Below are 25,339 nucleotides of genomic sequence, written 5' to 3'. Positions count from 1 at the left end.
TTTTTTATGTTCGAATGTGCAGTTCAAGGACATCCACCCAGCTCCGCACCCTGTTCCTCACTCCCACTTCTATGCATTCCCCGTGCGACACCCAATGAACAGGCAGAAGGTGTGTGTTAGTTATGTTTGGAGGGGAACAGGCGACTGCGTGGGGAGACGATGCCATGACCTAGAAGCGCAGTTTGGAAATGAAAGCAGTATAGTGAAAAAAAAAACAAAAAAACTACCATTCAGTTCTAGGCAATATTTATTTCATAAGGGCTTAATCCTTGCATGTACAATATATGTATAAAAAAAATTGAGGGTTTCCACAATTTTCGGAAAAAGTTCAAGCCAACATACTGTTTCCTCATCATTGTTAACATCTCATTTAACATAGCACCAACCAAAGCAAGGAGCTGTGCACTGTTTACCAATTCAACCACTGTAGTACACACGGCAACAACTCTGCATTTTGTCAAAACAGTAATTTTTCCAGTTTCATCCTGCATATCACTTATATTATGCAACTGGCAACAAGAATTCTTTTTTACAATTTCTTCGGTTTTTAAATAAAGATAATGCTGAATAAAATATCCATAAGTGTCACCTGTGAACCACCTTGTTGTACAATATTGCATCGTTTGAACTTTAAACACAGAGGAATAGGGGCAACTGGCATGTTGCGGATTGGGCATAAAGTGAACTTATCCACAGAGATTTATATAGAAAGCTATGTGGAAGTGTTGCACTATGCAGGTATCAAACATGTGACAATGGAGTAAATGTATTCATCAATTAGGTATATATTTATATTGTTCATGCTTTGTATTTGTTTCAATATAACAGCCACTGCTCATGTCTTCAGACATTTAGCATTTGCATTTTGCAACACTGTTGTTTCAATGCTCATTGATAAGTTCACAGAGTTACTGGAATCATACGTACACAAATTAAGATTAAATGAGGCTCTCATATACTGCCGTAGAGAGTTTAGGAGAGCAGATCCAGACTGTCAGATAATATTGATGCAAAATCTACCTAGTATGATTAATTTCAAATGAAGTTCTTTGAAGATATATACACACAAGAAATAAAGCTAGCAGAAAATGGAATAAGGGAGGAACTTTTTTACGCAGCATCGTTTCCATAGGATGTAAATTATACAATGAAATTTGTGCATCTTAGTGATATTTTACACATGTTTCAGATAAATTATCTTTCTCTACATAAAAATGAAAAAAAAAAAAATCAGAGTTGGGATTGGGGGGGGGGGACTACTAGCAAAATGTTATTTGCACTGTTGGGTTCTGCTATATTGTACACAAGATGGAAGGTGGCTCAAAAATTGAATTTACAGGCAATCCTAAACTTACACCACATTACATTGCGTTAAAAATGGTAGTTAACTAAATAAATATTTTTTGCTGAAACTTAATAATACTATGTCCTTGTTTAAAAACTATACAGATATAAATAATACATTCCTATAAATGTCTACACAGTTTCCCATACTCTTTAACATCTTATCATACAAACAATGTTTTTGTCAATGCGGAATATTCATACATGGGATGTTATACTTAAAAAAAAAAAAAACAAAGAAATCTTGCATCATGTGTCTGGTAAAACCATACCACTTTTCAAAAATTCATTCCAAAATTTCAAAAAACTGCTTTATAATTTAAATTACTAAGCTACAAGGCTAATTCGTCTCCTTTGTCAGTCTCATCAGAAGAATGCACTACGCCGAGCTACATGCTCTAACGACAAACACATGTGGCATTTTTTCTTTCTTGGTTAATTACAATATCTGTAGTTGGCTACAATATTTTATTCTATCACAGTATATTGTCTTTGCCGAAATACTTCAAAACCCCTATTGGGATTAAACAAGCTATTTTGCACAAGTATTACATGGAATGAGATTGTAGTATTACTACCAATCTGCAGTCATTTGTAAGGGTATTGGTGTTTCGCCTTGTACTGGTAAATAACAATTCAACAGCTGTGAGCATGCATTACACGTGCCGATCGATCTGACTCCAACTAAACTGTGACCGTAACACTTTGGGGTCTGGTAGTATCCAGACTGCTTCATTGTCTCGTGAAATTATGCATTAAGAATTTGTGCATCCACATCATATTGGCATCACTGCATGCATTAAGCACATACTGTGGGTATACGTTATGCATATAATTGGTGAACTGTATATCGCTTTGAACACAATTTTCAATTAGACCAGATAGTACGGAATAAACCTCTTACGGAATCCAGTACAACTCTTTGTGTCAAATTTTAGATTTCTTGGTACCGACACAAATTGTGCAATAACATTGCACCTTATACGATTCCAGTACTCTCGCAGATAAGTCTCCTGAAATATTTTCCAATTGTCTGTGTAGCCACAGAGGTAGTAGAATTCAATAAAAATGACTATGACAATAATGTAATCTTAATAAGTAAACGCACGGCAATGAAATTAGGCAGGTGACAGAGGTTCATACTGTTGCCACGTCAACACAACCCCGTGTGTTTGGAGGTTTAAGAGAATGAAAGAGCTTGTAAATATGTAGATATGGAACTCCCATTTCTGGGGCCTGTAACGAACTTTCAATTCACACTATCACTAGCTGTGTGTCGAATGCGACTCTTTTAAAAGTGCCCCAGAGAGAGGTGGGTATGACGCTCGAATTAGGCAACACAGCCTGGTTGATGATGTTGCCACACGTGAAGGAACCAGCGACTCTTTGTCCTTCTCTCGCTTTGCTTTTCCCATGTGGTACCAGCGCAATTCTGTCCAGCCACTTATTTTCACGGCTGTGCATTTTAATGATATATTTTTCTGAAGTTGTAACACGTGTCTTGATGACTAAAAATTGATTATTAAATGGCAGAAAACAGGAAAAATCAGTTCATGATTCAAACAACTGTATTACTGGGTTGTGGCGCAACCACACTAACACACACACACACACACACACACACAAAACAAGTCTCAAATACCACAAATTCATCAACATCATTATTGAGAGAGATCATTAAAAATTTGTTAGTTTGGGTCATTGTATATTACCTTTAACTCATTGACAATACAAGGATGAATGATGATTACATGAAATAGATGAAGGGACACTCACACTCATGATCAGAAAGAGGTCAGGGTTCGAACCAGAGAACTTTCAGTAGCAATGCAATGTTGTGAGTTGATCAATGTTTTCAAAGACCAATGAGCCTATTGTTTTTGATTGCATTAAAATACTATTTGCTGCTTGCCTGATGTTTAAAATATATTCTAATAATTTTTACTGTTGGAATTTTACAGATAAACATTCCCCTTAATTATATCTAACCACTTAAATATTATGTTCATTAATATATAGAATTATTACCAGAGCATTCATCTCAAAAGTTTCACTTTTAGTCTGGGGCATTTATTCAGAGTAGATTCTGTAACAGATGTAGTAGTTTTCATTGAATATATTAATTCCTAGGGAAGCATGACCTAAAACAAATGGGACAAAAAATTCCAAACCCAATAATTTCATGTTCTAGAAATGGTTTTAAGATAGATAGAAAATTTCACCCAATTTATACCACTTTGATACCTTGCCAACATTTTAAAAACAAAAACACACTGAATTTTCCTCAGTAAAAATTAAGTTTTGAAAATACGATGCTGAAACAATGTTTAGACCTAAAAGAGATGAACAAACAGAGATAAATGGAAGGGAATACATAATAATGAATTGCATAATCTGTCTCTTATAGACCATTATTATAAGAACTATTAAATAAAGATAATTGATTGGCAGAGACTGTAGGTTACCTGGTATGTAAATCTGATAGTAGAAGACCTGTTGCAAGGTCAGCATTCTTTTGCAGCATTTTACCCCTGAGCTAATGAGTTCAATATCTTCTTATTTGCCACATTGTCTTATCCAGAATCACTTGCCTTTTAATTCCTGGTAACTACACAAGGTGTATATTTCAATACATTCTTGTGCACTCTGTACTACTTTATTTCTTTTTCTAACTTTTCTATTAATGGTGAAAGCTGTTAACAAGAAGAAATGTCAAGAAAGATAGAAAAAGGAAAATCCTGCTAGATGTGAAGTTCTCTATAAATGTTAGGTCCATAGACACTTCACATTGTTTCAGAACCAGGGGAAAAGTTTACATGTATTAATCAACTTGAGAATGCCATTATTTTAAAGGAAAAGAAATTTCGCCACTAAATAAACTATTAATTTAGTAAAATACTTGGTAGTCCAAAATCAATCACTGAGCTCTTATGTTTGTATTATTTATAAATAAATATTGTACAGTTTAACTGTAATACCATTAAATATTACAACTAAAAATCTTGTTTTGTGAAATTACATGTAATGTTCTTCCAAGAAAAAATGCACTATACTATTCTCTCTTCCCCACATTAGTTACTAATGCATAACAAAACGCACAGCAAATAAAAATTTCTATAAGCCTGTGTTAGGCATACAGAGTCTAGTACAATCTTCCACATCTTGTCTAAAATGTTTTCCATATTATTTGTCAATATCAAATGCCTCAATTGTTTACAATAGTAATGCAGCACCTTTGTCAGGCAATAAAAAATAAGAAGCATTCACAACCTCACTCCAGTGACATAATCCACTTGTATATCAAATAAAATTCATTATGGATTTTGAATTAGTATTATTGCTGTAACAAGCAAGTCTAATTTATTTTCTCCTCCATGGTTTTCAGAAAGCACGCACGCACGCACACGCACGCACACATTTTCAGTATAATTGTTATACTTTCATGAAACAACTTACTTCAACTGGGTAAACATGGAAATAAAACAACTGGGTACTTGAAAATAGAAAGTTTTCCATTCAATACTTTCTCCAATTATTAATACAATACTTATTTAATTGTATGTAATCTCATAATAAAAAGCACTAAAATTGAAAACACTAATAAACAGATCCTCCACATTTCATGAAGTCCTTTGCATCATGAACATTTTCTACAATACCATAAGATACAAATTAAAATTATATTCTGTTATTTGCAGCACAAATGGCCATATATGGGTGTTATACATAATTTATTAATATTTATCTGTAATGCGACTGATGAATGATGCAGAAAAATTAACTGCCTTCACAAAATAAAAGTCCTAAATTCTCTAAAAATGTTCAGGGACTTTTGTTAACAATTCATTGATCATGTACGAGTAGAACTTTACTTTAACATCATGATAATAGATGTTGTGAGTTATCTATACCCCATAGCCATTGTAGATTCTATTATAATTTTTGAAGTTCCAATTTATTACCATCTCTTCTCACAATGACAATTCAGATATCTTCTAGCTTTGATTCCAATCTAGAAAGCAACTAAAAGCAGATTGGAATTATCAAATGAAAAATTATGTGATAGAAAACTGGCTAGCAGCATGTACCATGAAGCTACAAGTTTCAGGTTCAAATCCTGGGCAAGATGTCACTTATTTAATCATTCATTCTTGTCATTGCGATTAATGCAAGAGGCAAAAAAAATGTAAAATAAGCACAAAAGAAGATGTGAAAATTAAAAAACTGGGACAGAGCATAACAAAAATCTATTATTCATTATAAAATTCTCATCTTAATCTTTAAATACAAACCTTGCTATCATGAAGAATACAATACCTGATTTTCTTCCATTAAAATTTATCCATAGAATTTCAATTAGGATTTGAATAAACAAGAGTTTAAAAACTGCTTTAAATGTTGAAAGGTTTGTTTTCCACATTGTGCATACCCCACACTTTCACCATGCACATTTCCATAATAACATTTTTGGAATCTCAACAATAAATACCTGTTATTGGATGATAAATCACCCACAATTCCATATATAAATAATTTTTACTTGCAAAATATATGCGCAAGAAAAACTTATTTAAATACGAAGAAAAACTTTTAAAAGTACTGTGGTTATGAAATGAAAAGCTCAAATTTCATGCTAAATGATATTTGTGGTGGCATGAAATTCATTTGAAAACTGATCAAAATGAGAAATAAGTTGTTTCTTGATGTTACCCACCCACACACACACATGCATGCTCAACTACACACAAGCAGGACAAACATACTTATTGCCAGCATTCCTTGCAATTCTCCAACATGCAAATGTTAAAAAACCGAATTAAAATCAATTCCACTAGTAGCTTAACAGATTCTCTTTACAGCATGTAACCATTACATGCAAATACATGTTAACCCCTGCATAAATACAAACTTCATGTATGTTGACTCGCAAAACAAGCAAAGTGTCTTCGAGTTGGATATTACGTGTAATATCTAAAAAGGTAGATAGACCTCCAAATTAGCTAGCACTGAAGTTTGGAAAGAGTTAAAAATCAGTGATAAATCGCACTGCCCTAAGTATATATGCATAGATATATAACAATGGATCTCAGTGATTAACAGTTAGTTTCAAAAATATCCACAAAACAGAATGGCAAAACTAAACAGCATTTCATTTTTCCTTACCAAAGATGGGACATATATTACATATATAGAAAAACTGACAACCACACTTTAACAAATAACAACACAGTGCCATTAATAGAATAACGTACTGCTTCATGCAGCACGAATAAACTTCAGGTCAACTTCATAACAAGTGTTCTGAAATCTGGCAAAAATCTCAAGCCATTCTGTATGTGTTTATCTCTATAGATATATATATCTAATTTACAAAAAAAAAAAAAAAAGTAATAAATTAAGCTATCAGATATTACTTCAGCAAATACTGATTTTAGTACCATCCCTTTTTCATTTTCTAAATGGTAAATTTCTTGGTCCAAACATAATCTACAAACAAATAACAATAGCTAGGGTTGCCGCCTTTCTCATTTCGACTCTGGAACGAATATTTTGACTTCGTCTTCTCCGCCTGCTGCTTCCTTCTGCGCCTTCATCGCCTTCCGCCTCTCCTCCATCATCTTCCGTCGGGCCTCTTCGCGTGCCTTTGATGCCTCTGAAGCTTTCGTGGACTTTGCTGATGCCGTCTGACGAGAGACAGGACGTTTTGTGAGTGTTCGTTTCTTCGGTATTGAATTCGTGCTGGCAGAGGCGGTGGCGTCACCTTCAGCTTGCTTATCCTGAAAAAGCAAGGGGAAAAAATTGCATTCTCAGAATCACTAGGTAATAACCAAGTCATATATTGGTATAATAGTTACACACACACAAATTGCATTTCTAACAATGGGACAAGTGTCACAAATGAGAAAATTGATTCTTTACCATGTTCTTTTGCAGTGTCACGAAGGCACATTTAGAAGATGTGTAGGTAGGGCCCCTCACATTCTCGGATCTTGGCCTTTTGGGACGAACCATGCTCCGGCCAGCTTTAGTCCCCTATACCCATTTATTTGAGGCTGGGTGAACCCCAGAGCCACTTCATGCAGGGACAAGGCAGGAAAAATGCTCACCTTAGATTTCTCACCCTGGGAATTGAACCTGAATTTACCATGTAGCAATCAGATGCCCAACTAGACCACCCTGCAAGGCACCTGCACAAGGGAGCCTGATTGATAAATGTGAAGTAAGAGCTGCACAACATCTAGTATTTGACAATCTTTTCACAAGCATACCTTTATTGGAGACATTATCTGAAAAAGGAATTGCTGGTACAGGAACTTGAGAAAAAATAATTTGCAATCAGTTCCATTACCATCAAAGAAAGAAATGGAAAAGAAAACACAAGGAGAAATTAAATCTGTGTGTACAGATGATATAGTTCTGGTAAAGTGATGGGATAACAAATCATTTGACTGTTGCCAGCACTAAAATTAAAGCAAAGCCTATAAAAAAAGAGTAAAAAAGGTAAAATTGAGATTCCAGTTCGACAGCAAATACTGGTCTACAATAAACACATGGGTGGAGTTGACTGCAATGACCAATTTGTTGCCACCTACAGGACAAGAATTCGTTCAAAGAAGTGGTGGTGGCAATAAATGTGTCAGCTGTGAATGAATGGTGCCGACATTGTGTGAAACAAAGAATACCTCTCCTGCAGTTTATTAGAGACACTGTTCAACAAGCACTTTTGAGTACCAAGAAGAGTTACCAGATCACCAAATTCAAGATGTAAGAAATGTTAACGATGTACTGCATACAAATGTGATAAATGCGGATCTGCTCAGCATCAGGATTGCTACGAATTTTTGATTATGAAATTCCCTGGCTTTCCAGGTTTTCCAGACCAAAAATGATTTTTTTCCAGACATGTTTATCATCATGATTTTTGGTTTTGAACCTTTTGTTTTTCAAATACATAATAATATATAATTTGTTAATTACTATGAATATTCACGTACACAACTTTATTTTCTTAGCAAATTCCATTCTACACACACAAGAACATGTGAAAATTCAAAGAGTAAAATGTAAAATTACAGTCTGCATAAAATGTATCACGTGCATCTAGCCTTCAGGCTAAGGTAACAGATGTTCATTATTTCACCATAACAGATCTCCACAATGGGCAACCCCCTTTCTGCACCCCTATCCAACATAGTGCTGCATGTGGCCGAGAAGTCAATTCTCACCCAACCAGAGTTTGCTCATATAAGATACAAAAGATATGCCGATGACACCATAGTCATTTACAAACAGGAAGAGGACCTAACCCTTCTCCTAACTGCCCTCAATAACATACATCCCAACATAAACTTCACCGTTGAAAGGGAACAAAATGGCCGCCTCAACTTTCTCGACCTCAGCATCCGACGACTCCAAGACAAGTTCGTCACATCCATATACAGGAAACCAGGTTCGGGCACCCAGTATATCCATGCAAAATCCAACCACCCACCAAAACAGAAAGCTGGAGTATGGATGAACTTTTACAGAAGAGCCTTCACACACAGCTGCACAGAAGATGACCTGCAAGATGAAATAGCGTGCGTAACGGAAATAGGCCTAAACAACGGTTACACCGAGCGCCAACTATCCATGTGGTGCGCAAAAACAGAAACCCAGTTCAGACATCCAAGAAACAGAGATAACCCGAACCAAAATCCTAAACCCAAATGGATCGCCTTTCCATACCACCCCACCACATCTGGAAAATTTGCCAAGGCCCTCAAACCCTTCAACATCCGAGTAGCACACACACCCATATCCCAAATCGGAAGGGCACTACCCAACTTCAAGAGATACTACCTACCCAAACTTGCATCCCCCGGTGTCTACAAGACCACATGCCAATGCCACAACACCTACATTGGCAGAACCATCCGCACCGTCCAAGAACGGATTAACGAACATGTAAAAGATTCCAAAAACGACACACCTAAATCAGGCCTCTCCCAACAACTCCACTCCACTAACCACTCCATCTCCTCCATATCCATACTTCACCCAACCGGGTCTGTCATAGAAAACACCATCAAAGAAACCCATGCTATCATCCAGCAGAAACCAGCACTAAACCTGGACAATGGACAAGCACACCCAACTTGGCACCCTGTCCTCAGAAAGATCCCCGACCTGAAAAAGAAAAGATGCTATGCACATACTCGACCCCCCTCCAGCCACGCGGGGAACAGGAACGGCACATTACCGAGCAACACGGCCCAGCCCCCCAACCCCCAACTGACAACGCCACCGGACAACAGGAAGCAGACGACGCAAACCAAGATGCGCGCACCAGTGCTGCCGAACGGGAAAAATCGCAACCACCGCCACCCGGGAACAAACAATGTACTGACGCGGTACCATCTCCGCTTCAAACGCCGTACCCTTTTGTGAATGATGACAGTGGATCTTCGAAATTAATAGGATTGAACCATTAAATAGTGCAACGCGGAATTACGAAATCTTTTAAATTTCACGTAAGTAAAGTATGTAACTTTTTAGAAAAATATTTAGAGCACACATTTGGAACTATTGTTTTTCTGTGTCTGCATATATTTCCAAAAAATAAGTTATACTGTAGATAACAATGTATTAAACATTGTTGTGGAGTAGCTGTATATATAAAAAAAAATAATCACAAAGAAAATTAAAAAGCAGTTGAAATAGTTATCTTAGATGAGGCAGGAAAATATGTCAGAAAAGGCAAATAAACATATTTGAAATGCTGTTTCGACATTAATTGGTTAACATACGGCACCACTAGCTTCATAGAACTGTTAAATATTCTCATGCCTTGGTCAACATTTCAAAGGGAGACTAAATTCAACAAAAATTTGAAATTAGCCATTAAAATTGAACAAAATATTTTACTTTTCAGTGTGTGGTAACGGAATGTAGAGGTAGACAAAGATGACTTCATGAAATAAGCAGAAGTGAAGTGGGACACCAAAATCTGATCTTGGTGGCATCTGAATGTGCCAGCTGATATCGAATATGTTAATGTTTGGATATTGTACACAATGCCCATGAACAACAGGCACACACATCTATACTTCATTGTGCCATGTGTTATTTACTTGAACTGCGAGTTTTAAATTTACATCATACATATAAAGTGTGTGTGTGTGTGTGGCCGCGGTGGCTCAGTCGGTAATGCGTCTGACTACCATGCTAAAGGTCCCGGGTTCGATCCCGGCCAGTTCAAATCCGGGAACTTTTCTAACGTTGGAAGCAGCCCCGGCACCCACCCAGTGTCAAATAACATGGGTACCTGGGGGAAACCCTGGGGGGTAAAGGCAGTCAGGGGCATGATGCTGATCACATCACCCCCACTCACGACCGGATCAAGAAAGTGTGGGGCGTTACCCCCACACCCCCTATATGCCTTCATGGCATGGTGCTAAGCACAGGGGAACACTTTACTTTACTTTTACTATGAAGTGTGTGTGTCAATAATACTGAACCAGCATTCGAAATTAGCAGTTGCAATATGTCACTAATTTCTGGTTCAATGCATATCTCAATATACAGTACCTTGCCATTTTTTGGAAATTGCAAAGCTCTTATGCATATAAACATTATATAAAATCTCCAGTTTGTTTAAAATTTCTTTGCAGTGCGGTACTAAAAAGGGTAGTTCATTTGTGTTTTTGGATATTTTGCATTCGACCATTTGTCTTTTTGATTTTCAACCCATTCTTTATTACACTTCTCGCATTGGTTACTAAATGTTATACAGTTCACATTCAACTCCTGTACTGAACAAATAATGGGAATATTGATTATATATTAAATGAAAAATTCAAATCCAATTTTACAGTTGCTTTTTATGCACAATTTAGTCTAGTTATAAAAAAACCTCAAGGAGAAAGAATTTATCAGAGTTATGAAGTGAAAACTGTATATACAAATCCAGACTTGCTATAATATGACTGAAAAAGACACACAGTATTATTATTACAAAAATAATTTACTATAAACTTGTTTTCATGCTTGAATCTAGCCCTACTCAAAAAGGGATTAGGTAAAACAGTGATGCATTTAACAACGATAATATAAACAATTAATAAAGAAAAATTAGTGAATTACATGTTTTTCTTTCACCTTTCAGTTTTGAAATTCCACTGCAAGTTATGCACACACAACCTCCCTCCCACCCGTGTAAAATATAAAAGCTGTAACATTATTTTATGCAGTTCATCTTTACAGACTTTATCAAAAAATAAAAAGTAAAACAAGTGTTAAAAAGTGTGGAAAAAATGCAACTCTTATGTTAACTAATGAAATATTAATTCAATAAAAACTTAAATTACAATTTCACAAAAACTTTCCTCTTTACTAAAAAAAATCCTTCTACCCTCACCAAATATGAGAATGTGGACCAAATACTGTAGTAGTGGAATACACTGATACCAGACACCCCACATTGAACCCTGTGTCAGGCATAGATGTTTGTAGTCAGGCTTTTCCATATTATCAATTGACTATTCGTTCCCACCCTTGCAACTGTACATACACGTATACTGAGCAGAACAATAATAAACTGGACAACTGAAAGAATTCGTTGTGTGTGCATACACATATATTTGTTTCACAACAGATTAATTTTGACAAATTCCATAGGTTGCTATTTATGTGTCCGGAACTGGCAACACTAATGTTGCTAGGTACCATCTAATATATCCATTGAAAATTTCATCGGAGACCAACAATGGAATTAACTCGAGAACATTTTCGAGCAATGATTTTCTACGACTTTCGACGTGGATTATCTCAACAACAGTGCATCGATCAACTCACTTCGACTTTTGGCGATGAAGCACCATCTAAAAGCACTGTATATTACTGGTTTAGTGAATTCAATCGTGGCTGTCATTCGCTCACGGACGAATCTAAAGAAGGCCGTCCAAAATCGGTTGTTGTGCCAGAAAACATTGATGCTGTGCGAGAACTGATAATGCAAGATCGTCATGTAACATATTGTGAGATTGAGCCATCCCTGGGCATTAGTATGAGTAGCATACATAAGATATTGCATGAACATTTAGCCGTGAAGAAGATTTGTTTGCGTTGGATCCCGCATAATTGCTCAAAAAAAGGCTCCTGTTGATTGGTGCAAACAAATATCCACTAAATACAATTGTGGTGCTTCAAAAGCCGTGTATAACATCTACATAGGTGACGAATCTTGGATCTATGCATATGAGCCCGAAAGCAAACAGCAGTCGATGGTGTGGGTGTTCCAAGATGAGCCTAATCTAACAAAAGTTGTTCGTGCAAGAAGAACTTCAAAGCAAATGGTCGCCTCTTTTTTGGGGGAAAATGGACATGTGGCTACAGTGCCACTAGAGAATCGTAGAACCATCAATTCTGAATGGTACACAATTATTTGTTTGACAGAAGTCTTTGGGGAAATCAGAAAAACAACCAGCGACGCAGGATCATTCTTCACCATGACAATGCAAGTTGTCTCACATCGGTCCAAACAACTCAATATTTGACAGGTGAAAACATTGAATTGATGGATCATCCGCTGTATAGCCCTGATTTAGCACCCAATGATTTCTTTTTGTTCCCGTACGTGAAGAATAAGTTACGTGGTCAACGATTTTCGACGCCAGAAGAAGCAATTGATGTGTTCAAAATGCATGTTTTCGAGATACCTCAATCGGAATGGACAAAGTGCTATGAGAATTGATTAAAACGTATGCAAAAGTGCATCGATCATCATGGAGAATATTTTGAAAAACAATAAAACCATTTTCAATGATACATATTTTTTTAATATTTTTTTTTATTCCGGATACATAAATAGCAACCCTCGTAAGTTTAAAACCTTGAATAAAATGCGAACTTAGTGGGACACAAGAACTGAATACAAGTTTGACTTTTAAGCTTACTTTATGCACAGATAGGCTAATCGGGAATGGAGCTACAGTTTAAAGTGGAATCTGAATCACCAAGTGACTCCACTGGGTACTCAACGTGAGACCGCTTGATTACAAAAAACTGACTGACATTCCCACAATGCCATCAGGGAGGCTCTCAGACTCGTAAGAACTAACATCTTCATGAAATAAATATTTACTACTTAAAATATGGAAAACTGTATGAAACAAACTACAAAATCTAGTGACTGCTTACCTGGCCCCTAGTTCCACATGGAGACATAGGGTGCCATACAGGAAAAGAATGCATTGAAAAAAAACATTAGGTACAAAACCTTACATGTATACAAACATGCACCCACATACAAACACATTGTTCACTGCATGTGGACAATGTTAAAATAAAATGTTCAGTAACTGATGCTACAATACTAGACTACACAAAGTAAAGATACATACGTTATTTAGAAATGAGAAAAATCCTGTTATAGAAATAAATTGTGGAATGGGCATTGAAGAAAATGTATGTTTGTGAACCTGAGCCAGTTCTCTTTAGAAAGCCACAATATCAACATTTTAGATTATGTACACATGAGAAACTGAAAGATATTCATTCTTTCTCTGGATGTCTCTAGGGCATACAATATTAAACTAAGTTAGTTTGCTACGATGAAACAATTAGTGCAATGCATTCATGAAGGGTTTTCCAATAGCAGCTACCAGACGTTTCGGGTGTAAAAATATGTACAGTAAAATACTTAACATCTTTAACATGTAGTATGATTGATTACACTTAGATATTAAAGACAATATTGGACAATGCCACCAGGGTCCCTTTGGCATAATGGCATTTGCATCTAACTCGAGCTCAATCCTGCCAATGGCACATTAAATTTTCTTATATTTCACCCCCCCCCCCAAAAAAAAGCAAATAACCCAGCAGTGTTATATCACAGAATCTTTCATTTCTCTGGTGGGTGCTTAGATTGAAATTATCAGCTATTTGGTGCAATGCAGCTTTTGACAGAACATGAATTACCATAAGTTTTCACAATATGCACATGTTGCTCCACTGAGTTTTACTTCATGACTACATTTGTCATGACCTACAGCTAACAAAGCAGTGTTGCCATCTGATAGCCCATTTTGAAAAACCCATAAATATTGTCCACATCTACATTTCTTTCATTACATGCAAACATTAGTTTTTATTTTCAGATATGAAAAAAGATGCTGGCAGAACACACCATTATGAACCATGAAAAAAAATACCATTAATATAACAATAATAAAAATGGCATGCTTTTGGTGGTCAGAAATTATTTCTTCAGTTATCAAGAAATAAATTTAATTAATTCAAGTATGTTATTATTTGTACTATGTAGCTACAAGGCAAACTGCAGAGTGAAAGAAATTTTGACATTTAAAATCTTTGCTTCATTGACAGCCTAGGTAAATTGAACAGAACTTTTTAAAAATAATTCTCAGTGTGTCATTTTGAGATATGGTAACTAATTTAACTGGCACCTGCTAAATTACGTGAAACTCAAGACACAGGAATCTTGGCTCCATTTCCAACTTACATGTCAATAAATAAAAAGAATAGCCTACACGACAACTAACCAAGTCTTGATACCATTCTGAACTTTGAACATTAGTGCACAATGTACATTAGAATACAACAGACAATTCACGAATTTCTATTCCCTGTGGTTGGATAATTTGCAGATTCCTGTGGTTCCCCATACAGCTTGTGGACTAACATGCTGAAGATGGATAAAATGCATCCCATGCACATCGAAATACACAAATTGGTACTCCTAGACCTACATCTTCTCAGAGTGCAAAGTCAGACATAATGGAAAATTCACCTTGAAGCCAAATAACTTAAAGACGTGGTATGAAAAACTTTCGGGACTGGTGCTGCCATCCAGACAGCAGTTGTAGTAGCATAATGCAATTATTAGAGGCACATATTTTTGGTAAATAAAAAGGCAAAATTTCGGTACAAAAACTGAGTCAATTTCGAGTTCAAAAGCGGTAAATAAAATAAAATATCGGTGTTATAGCGGTGAATAATCGCATCAAAAGTGCTATATAAAATGACATTTTGGTTTTAAAATTGTGAAAATAATCCTAAATTTGATTTAAAAACTACACTTATTCCACAGAATTAACATTTCACTTCTAATAGCACATTTATGTAGTTATCAGAGTATTAAGTTTATTTCTGTGTAAAGGAGTCCATTTTTGCTTCTCCAATATTAACAGCAGAATTAATCAATTTTCCGGGAATTGCATAACTCTCAGGATAATTCAGACCTCGGAAGGTGTCACGGCGGTGAATAAACCCTGAATTTCGTGTTTAAGAGTTAATTTCGCTTTTTGCAGTTCATTTCGCATTATTTCGTGACAAAATATGGTCACAAAATGCACCTCACACCTTTCAAAAACATGAAAAATTAACACTACAATGTGTTTTTTCAAATTTCGTTTTTTCGTCAAAAACGAAATATGCATGCCCCTAGCAATTATATATGGTAGTACTAGAAAATATTGGGAGTCTGTGTACAAAATTTCATGCAGGTGGGTGAATGTGCTGACAGTTCTGAGTCTCGTGTGTGGTGATTTCCCGATGGATCTGAGAAAGGCACCAGTTTGCATAAAATTTTGTGCAAATCTTAGGAAAAGTGCTACAGAGAACCTGGTAATGATTACAAAAGCCCTACATAGGCGTTGAATAGGATGCTCGGTTCAGGGCCAGTTGTACAGGGTGAGGCAAAAGTCCAGGACCACCCTTTTAATTTGAAAACTGCTTGAAGGAGGACGATGAAACTTCGGATATGGGTAATGGGGGTGGGGGCACATCAGATAGGGCCAGTATGCAGCATTGCGGCCATCTTGAAAGCCATCATTTTGGAGTTACCTCCAATTTTCAAATGGGAAGGGGGTCATGTGGCATGTCATTTAAGATGTGTGTTTTCTCAGAAATAAGAATATGAAGTTATTTTTCCCCTAGCTATACTTGGTGAGGATATTTTGACAGTTAGGGGAAAAATAACTGCACATTCTTCATTATGAGAAAATGCACATCTTAAATGATGTCTCACACGACACCCTACCCATTTGAAAATCTGGAGGAAATTCCAAAATGTCTGCTTTAAAAATGGCTGCCATGATGCATACTTGACCCATCAGGTGTGCCCCCACCTCCATTACCCATATCTAGGGAGGTGAAGTTTTTGTTTTAACGATAACACTGAAAAGTTGAGGAAAGCAAAATAAAGTGTTTAAAATGTATTTGGGTAGGTAGAGGAGGCAAGTTTTCGGTGTTTCGGAATCACGAATTATGACATTTTTCAGAATAACAGCGAATTTTACACATTAACGCGAAAAACGCTACGAAATATGCAATATAAACTGGGGATAACACTTTTTCTGTTCAAAAATAACTACTTGAACTGCTATTCTGTCATTTCTAGTGTAGCTGGTGATAATTCGATTCAAAACAGACTGTCACGCTTCATTTATTACAGCTTGGCTCAGACATGACTGACAGTGTTTAATTTCGTCCTGAAATAGAATTAGCTCAGGGGAATCTTCCTAGAAGGGAAATTTCGTAGGAACGGGAAAATTTTCAGGGAGAAGCACCTATTGTGTTTCGGAGGGGCATGTATATGTGTATACACAAAACAGTCGAAGCGCTTTTTTTTTTTTTCATTGTTAGGGAAATGTGATGTGTATGATTGTGTTCAAAGATTTGGGTGTTATCATTCAATAGACATTTCATATTTAGTGGCCGATGAGGTTAAATATTTTCGAAATGGAAGAAATTTGGTCATTCCTCGTAAAGGTAAGCCATATTTTTTTTTGCCATTAAAACTAAAATTTGTCTCAATTTTTCAGAACTAAAACAATGTGAAAACCTTAAGCATAGAAGGAACAGTAAAATTGCATGTAAAAATAACAGATTTTAAATTAATAACAGTGAAATTTGCCCTAAACCACGAAAAAATAACACCAAATTGCAGTAAAAATTCAGGAAAAAATAAAATGAAAACTTCAAGTCCCTACCCATATCTGAAGTTTCATCGTCCTCTGTTAAGCAGTTTTCAAATTAAAAGGGTGATGCTGAACTTTTGCCTCACCCTGTACATCAATTAAGGGCAAGGAACAAGGAGGGGCCTCAGTTGCACAGCTCACAACATTGTTGCCAAAGTTCAACAGCTCATTCGAGACAATCGACATCAAACCATTCACTACCCTGCCGATGATGTGGGAATTGGTTGAGCCATGTGAACAGATTCTGACTTCTGAACTGGGCATCGTGTCAGCACTAAATTGGTTCAGACGATTCTGACAACACATAAGAAGCAACACCATGTGGGCATCTGCAAGAAGCTTCGTTGAGTTGCCTCTGATGATGTAACCTCCTTGTCCAGGGTTATAACTGGAGATTGACAGATGGGTTTATGGCTACAACCCTGAGAGACAGCAACAACCCTACCAATGGAAAGCGACACGAGGGATTGTGCACAAAGAATTCATCCCAGCAGGTCAACCAATCAATTTCACCCACTACTGTGACGTTTTGTGGTGGCTGCATGAAAATATGCAAAGACATCGCCCCGAATTTTGTTTACACAAGAACTGGCGTTTGCATCACAACAATGAACCATTTCACACTTTCTTGTGCACCGGGGACTTTAACAAAAAATAACCTGATTAACCACCATCCACCCTATTTGCCTGACTTGGCGATCTAGGTCTTTTCTTATTTTCTTGACTAAAGATAAAGTTGACACGATTCACATGATCTAGATAGAAACTTAGACAATGCTGGACACCCTGACATAACACAATTTCCTGGATGCACTTTTAAAATAGCATAATTGCTGGTACCAGTGTGTGTCGGGAAGGAGACTACTACTAAGGTAATGGCAGCCAATAGGCCCAAGGTGAGTTTTTGACAAGATGATAGCATCAGCCCACAAAATTTTGGATTCCACCACATGTTTTCCAACATCCTTAGTAAAAAGTCTGGCCATGTTTGTTCAAATAATACTTGCTTTTAAATGACATCTACGTAGTATCATCCAATGCCCACAAACTTTTTCTTGATAATGTTTCACTTTAAGTATACTTTCAATGTTATAAGCCCTCAACATTATTTTTATCCTACATCCATGCAGCACACACACATCCATATGAAATGTGTATAATGTCCTAATCTTTGTGACGAATACATGACAATCTTTGTGCAAAGTGTTCACATTCACCTCAGTGGAGTGCCTTTCTCCACAATCCTTGAACACTGTACCACTCAAAAACATGTGTTCTTGATAAAATTTGCTCCTTGTAAGTTTCCTGAACCCATTTCCAAGGTTTCAGTTATCTCACAGCATCATTCAAGGTCACTTCTCTAGGATAACAACTGACTGTTGTTAGAGAGAGAGAGTGAGAGAGAGAGAGAGAGTGAGAGAGAGAGAGTGAGAGAGAGAGAGTGAGAGTGAGAGTGAGAGAGTGAGAGAGAGAGTGAGAGAGAGAGTGAGAGAGAGAGAGAGAGAGAGAGAGAGAGTGTGAGAGAGAGAGAGTGTGAGAGAGAGAGAGAGTGTGAGAGTGAGAGAGAGAGAGAGTGCGTGAGTGAGTGAGATAGCATTTTATAGGTTTGTCGCGTGTTACTCAAATCCAGAATATAGAAAAGGAAAGTTAAAAATTGTACTTACGTATGTGAGTATAGTGCTCTTATTGTAGAACGACGTTTCAGAGATTGACTATCTCTTTCCTCAGGTTCGTATAAAAACTAAGTACTTGGCATAGTACTGCGTCAAAAATGTAATATGAGGATTGTGGTTAAGGGTTGGTTAGGGTACATTTAAAATATTAAGTTTTTGCTATTAGAAGTACGTAAAAACCAAGCCGTTCCCTAATAAAACTTGTACAGTAGACCTATTCACAGGTAAAAAAGTTAAAAAAGTTAAAATTCTAAAAAACCTGCATAAATCACAATGCAACCTGCAGGTTTGGCCTTTCCTACCCAACTGTGCTTATCTATCCACATGAAGGTCAATTCTCAACGAATATTTCCCCTCCCCTTAATTTTCTCGTTTCCCCTTATTACGTCACAAATCCAACGTGAATTCACGTTCCTCTCTTGCAGCTTGCATAACTTCCGGAGTGACGTGGAAACCGATATTGGGTTCAATCTTCCAGGCTTTATCCCATTTTTTGAGGAAATTGATCCACCCTTCTTCCAAATTTCCTTCGTCCCTATTAAGATTACTCTCCCCCCCCCCTACAAATACTCGCTGTCTCATACACGTTTCTTCCTAATTTCCTCCCCTCTTTTCTGATTACCTCTTTTTTTGCGATTTTATGCCCACTTTCCAAAATATGTTCTGAGAGACCCGTTTTGGGAACTTTTTCCCTTATGTCCTTTTCATGCTCACTCCATCTTTTACCCATATTTCGGCCCGTCTGTCCTATGTACTCCTTCCCGCATTGGCATTCTATTCGATAAACCCCCTTCTGTTTTTCCAGTATTTCCCTAGTTGTCTTTCCTTTCTTATAATCGGTGAAGTATTTTTCTACATTCTTTGGTGCTTTCATCCCGCAAACGATTCCAAAATCTCTCGTTATTTTTCCGATTTTTTCCGATACGGATTGATGGTAAGGGATGCCAACGTACTTTACCCTCCTATTTTCGATTTTTTCCCCCTCTTTTTGATCCCCTTCTTTCCTAATAATTTTCCGTGCTCTCTCCGCTATCTTATCCATTTCTCTATTTGTGTATCCATTTTTTAATCCTGTTTTTCTTATCCACCGAATTTCGTTGTCTTTTTCTTTTTCATTATTGCATAGTCTACCGGCCCTAATAAAAAAGTTAAGGAATACGTTTTTCTTTGTTATTTCGGGGTGCGCCGATTCCTTGTTAATATATAAGTTCCCCGATAGGGGTTTATGATGTACTCCTGTTCTAATCCTATTCCCATCTTTCAAGATACTAAGATCCAGGAAATTGATTTTTCCATCGCTTAAGTTTTCCCTAGTGAAGTTTATTCTTTCGTCTTGTTTTTCTAATTCTTCAAAAACCTTGTTCAGTGCTATCCCCTTTCCTATAATCAAGATATCATCAACGTATCTCCCATAATATTTAATACCCATTCCTGTTTTTTCCAAAGCTGCCTTCTCAATGAAGTGCATAAAAATGCTCGCTACTATACCCGAAATGGGGTTTCCCATCGCCAAGCCTTCTTTTTGTCTATAAATACTGTCATTGACATAGAAAAAGTTATATTCCGTTACAAGGTTATACCATCGTACATATTCCCAAGCAGTTAGGATGTCTATTCCTTTTTCTAACAGCCACCTTAGTAAACAATCTCCCGCCCGCCCCCTCGGTACACTTGGGTATAAGTTAACAACATCAAAACTACTTATTGTATCCTCGTCATCAATTTCCAGATTTTCTATACATTCTTTAACTTCTACGGCATTCCTAACGCTATATTGGGTGTTCTCATTTACCTTCCTTATTCTTTTTACCAGCAATTTTGCTAGCCCATATCCAGGATGTTCGTATGTTGGTATAATAGGTCTAAGTGGTATGCCTTGTTTGTGTGTCTTAGGTATTCCAAAAGCAATTGGTATGTTGCCAACTTTAATTTCCTTAATAAGGATTTTCTTTTCGCTTGTGCCCAATGTAATGCTTGTCTCTACCCCTTTTTTGATCTCTCTTCTAATCTTATTAATAGGGTCTTTCTCTATTTTCTCAAAATCGTTACCTTTAAAGCTATCTTCTAATTTTTGGTGATATTCCTCTCTGTCCATGATAACCATCTTGTTTTCTTTATCAGACCTAATTAGAAATACGTTATTCGCCTTCACCCATTTTCTTACATTTTTTAAATCGCGTCTTAGGTTTTCGTTTACTTTCTCTTTCCGTGTTCTATCTCCCCCTTTCATGTTCGTTTCCTTTTTAATTTCTTTTTGCAAGTGTTGTTCTACAATATTACGTATCCTTTGTCTAACCTCAGTTTTATCCTCCCTTTCGTCAATAGTTGTCACGATCGTTTCTGCTGCTATTATGAATTCCTCTTTTTCAAGTTTCTCTACCCCTATTGCAAATTTCTGCCCCTTGTTCATAATCCTAATCAACTCTTTAGGTGGTTCGTGGGTGGTTAAATTTAAAATGTTCTCATTATTTCCCCACTCCTCTGTTTTTTGTTTCTTATTCTCTAGATTATCCTTCCTATTCAATTTTAATTTCATCAATTTCCTCTCTATAGTATCACTATCCCTAAATTTGGCTTTATCCACAGCTCTAAAGTGTCTCTCTTCAATGCGGTTCCACGTCACTTCGTCTAGTTCCCCACTAACTTCCAAATGTAATCTATAGCATTCCTTATTAAGACGTTCGACTTGTCCATGTGCCTCCCTAATACATTTCCCTAGTATTTTAAACTGTATTTCTTGTTTTTGTTCAATCATGCCTACACTCAACGGTTTATACCCCCATTTTAAAAAGTTTGGTAAAACCCCCATTTTCCTGCATTGTTTTAAAAATCTAATCCTGATTAAACCCTTATTCAACTTAATCCTCTTATTTTCTAGTGCACGCACTTTTCTCCCCGTATCGGAGATCAATAGCATTTTATAGGTTTGTCGCGTGTTACTCACAAATCCAGAATATAGAAAAGGAAAGTTAAAAATTGTACTTACGTATGTGAGTATAGTGCTCTTATTGTAGAACGACGTTTCAGAGATTGACTATCTCTTTCCTCAGGTTCGTATAAAAACTAAGTACTTGGCATAGTACTGCGTCAAAAATGTAATATGAGGATTGTGGTTAAGGGTTGGTTAGGGTACATTTAAAATATTAAGTTTTTGCTATTACGTACTTCTAATAGCAAAAATACTAGGGAAATGTATTAGGGAGGCACATGGACAAGTCGAACGTCTTAATAAGGAATGCTATAGATTACATTTGGAAGTTAGTGGGGAACTAGACGAAGTGACGTGGAACCGCATTGAAGAGAGACACTTTAGAGCTGTGGATAAAGCCAAATTTAGGGATAGTGATACTATAGAGAGGAAATTGATGAAATTAAAATTGAATAGGAAGGATAATCTAGAGAATAAGAAACAAAAAACAGAGGAGTGGGGAAATAATGAGAACATTTTAAATTTAACCACCCACGAACCACCTAAAGAGTTGATTAGGATTATGAACAAGGGGCAGAAATTTGCAATAGGGGTAGAGAAACTTGAAAAAGAGGAATTCATAATAGCAGCAGAAACGATCGTGACAACTATTGACGAAAGGGAGGATAAAACTGAGGTTAGACAAAGGATACGTAATATTGTAGAACAACACTTGCAAAAAGAAATTAAAAAGGAAACGAACATGAAAGGGGGAGATAGAACACGGAAAGAGAAAGTAAACGAAAACCTAAGACGCGATTTAAAAAATGTAAGAAAATGGGTGAAGGCGAATAACGTATTTCTAATTAGGTCTGATAAAGAAAACAAGATGGTTATCATGGACAGAGAGGAATATCACCAAAAATTAGAAGATAGCTTTAAAGGTAACGATTTTGAGAAAATAGAGAAAGACCCTATTAATAAGATTAGAAGAGAGATCAAAAAAGGGGTAGAGACAAGCATTACATTGGGCACAAGCGAAAAGAAAATCCTTATTAAGGAAATTAAAGTTGGCAACATACCAATTGCTTTTGGAATACCTAAGACACACAAACAAGGCATACCACTTAGACCTATTATACCAACATACGAACATCCTGGATATGGGCTAGCAAAATTGCTGGTAAAAAGAATAAGGAAGGTAAATGAGAACACCCAATATAGCGTTAGGAATGCCGTAGAAGTTAAAGAATGTATAGAAAATCTGGAAATTGATGACGAGGATACAATAAGTAGTTTTGATGTTGTTAACTTATACCCAAGTGTACCGAGGGGGCGGGCGGGAGATTGTTTACTAAGGTGGCTGTTAGAAAAAGGAATAGACATCCTAACTGCTTGGGAATATGTACGATGGTATAACCTTGTAACGGAATATAACTTTTTCTATGTCAATGACAGTATTTATAGACAAAAAGAAGGCTTGGCGATGGGAAACCCCATTTCGGGTATAGTAGCGAGCATTTTTATGCACTTCATTGAGAAGGCAGCTTTGGAAAAAACAGGAATGGGTATTAAATATTATGGGAGATACGTTGATGATATCTTGATTATAGGAAAGGGGATAGCACTGAACAAGGTTTTTGAAGAATTAGAAAAACAAGACGAAAGAATAAACTTCACTAGGGAAAACTTAAGCGATGGAAAAATCAATTTCCTGGATCTTAGTATCTTGAAAGATGGGAATAGGATTAGAACAGGAGTACATCATAAACCCCTATCGGGGAACTTATATATTAACAAGGAATCGGCGCACCCCGAAATAACAAAGAAAAACGTATTCCTTAACTTTTTTATTAGGGCCGGTAGACTATGCAATAATGAAAAAGAAAAAGACAACGAAATTCGGTGGATAAGAAAAACAGGATTAAAAAATGGATACACAAATAGAGAAATGGATAAGATAGCGGAGAGAGCACGGAAAATTATTAGGAAAGAAGGGGATCAAAAAGAGGGGGAAAAAATCGAAAATAGGAGGGTAAAGTACGTTGGCATCCCTTACCATCAATCCGTATCGGAAAAAATCGGAAAAATAACGAGAGATTTTGGAATCGTTTGCGGGATGAAAGCACCAAAGAATGTAGAAAAATACTTCACCGATTATAAGAAAGGAAAGACAACTAGGGAAATACTGGAAAAACAGAAGGGGGTTTATCGAATAGAATGCCAATGCGGGAAGGAGTACATAGGACAGACGGGCCGAAATATGGGTAAAAGATGGAGCGAGCATGAAAAGGACATAAGGGAAAAAGTTCCCAAAACGGGTCTCTCAGAACATATTTTGGAAAGTGGGCATAAAATCGCAAAAAAAGAGGTAATCAGAAAAGAGGGGAGGAAATTAGGAAGAAACGTGTATGAGACAGCGAGTATTTGTAGGGGGGGGGGAAGAGTAATCTTAATAGGGACGAAGGAAATTTGGAAGAAGGGTGGATCAATTTCCTCAAAAAATGGGATAAAGCCTGGAAGATTGAACCCAATATCGGTTTCCACGTCACTCCGGAAGTTATGCAAGCTGCAAGAGAGGAACGTGAATTCACGTTGGATTTGTGACGTAATAAGGGGAAACGAGAAAATTAAGGGGAGGGGAAATATTCGTTGAGAATTGACCTTCATGTGGATAGATAAGCACAGTTGGGTAGGAAAGGCCAAACCTGCAGGTTGCATTGTGATTTATGCAGGTTTTTTAGAATTTTAACTTTTTTAACTTTTTTACCTGTGAATAGGTCTACTGTACAAGTTTTATTAGGGAACGGCTTGGTTTTTACGTACTTCTAATAGCAAAAACTTAATATTTTAAATGTACCCTAACCAACCCTTAACCACAATCCTCATATTACATTTTTGACGCAGTACTATGCCAAGTACTTAGTTTTTATACGAACCTGAGGAAAGAGATAGTCAATCTCTGAAACGTCGTTCTACAATAAGAGCACTATACTCACATACGTAAGTACAATTTTTAACTTTCCTTTTCTATAGAGTGAGTGAGAGTGAGTGAGTGTGTGTGTGTGTGTGTGAACACTTAAAATTAATAAAAACCAGTACAGTAATTTTTATACACCCTCGTATAACTTTGATGGTGTTGGTCCAATCAGCACGAGGCCCCCGTTCTCTACATTCCCTAGATATATGCAACTGATGACAGGCTGTCTGTAATCCAACAACTCTCATGGTAAGACACTATTGGTGAGAAACCCTCCCAGGACCAACTGAATGGAAATCTGACACCTTTTCACCTATCACAGTGAAGCTAATGTATGTTGATAAGAGCTAAAACAACAATGACAACAAACAATTAAAAAAAAAAAAAATACAGAATGTGTGTACACATATGACAAGTAAATCTGGCATGGCAAGAAGTGGGCATCAAC

General features: G+C 36.7%; 1 protein-coding gene across 1 annotated transcript in view; it reads right to left on the bottom strand.

Moving 5' to 3' along the window:
* Positions 1-229: 229 nt before the first annotated feature.
* The window catches only part of LOC146004511 (uncharacterized), a 278,862-nt gene continuing 253,752 nt past the window's right edge, over positions 230-25,339 (bottom strand). Inside the window, exon 9 of the mRNA XM_083143383.1 lies at positions 230-7,121. Within this exon, the coding sequence (XP_082999509.1) occupies positions 6,870-7,121 (252 nt within the window). The 3' untranslated portion in view covers positions 230-6,869. The remainder of the gene's footprint in view (positions 7,122-25,339) is intronic.

The sequence above is a fragment of the Lepisma saccharinum genome, chromosome 21, assembly GCF_977018435.1.
Source record: "Lepisma saccharinum chromosome 21, izLepSacc3.1, whole genome shotgun sequence".
Taxonomy (NCBI): Eukaryota; Metazoa; Arthropoda; class Insecta; order Zygentoma; family Lepismatidae; genus Lepisma; species Lepisma saccharinum.
This window is presented reverse-complemented; position numbering and strand designations above follow the sequence as displayed.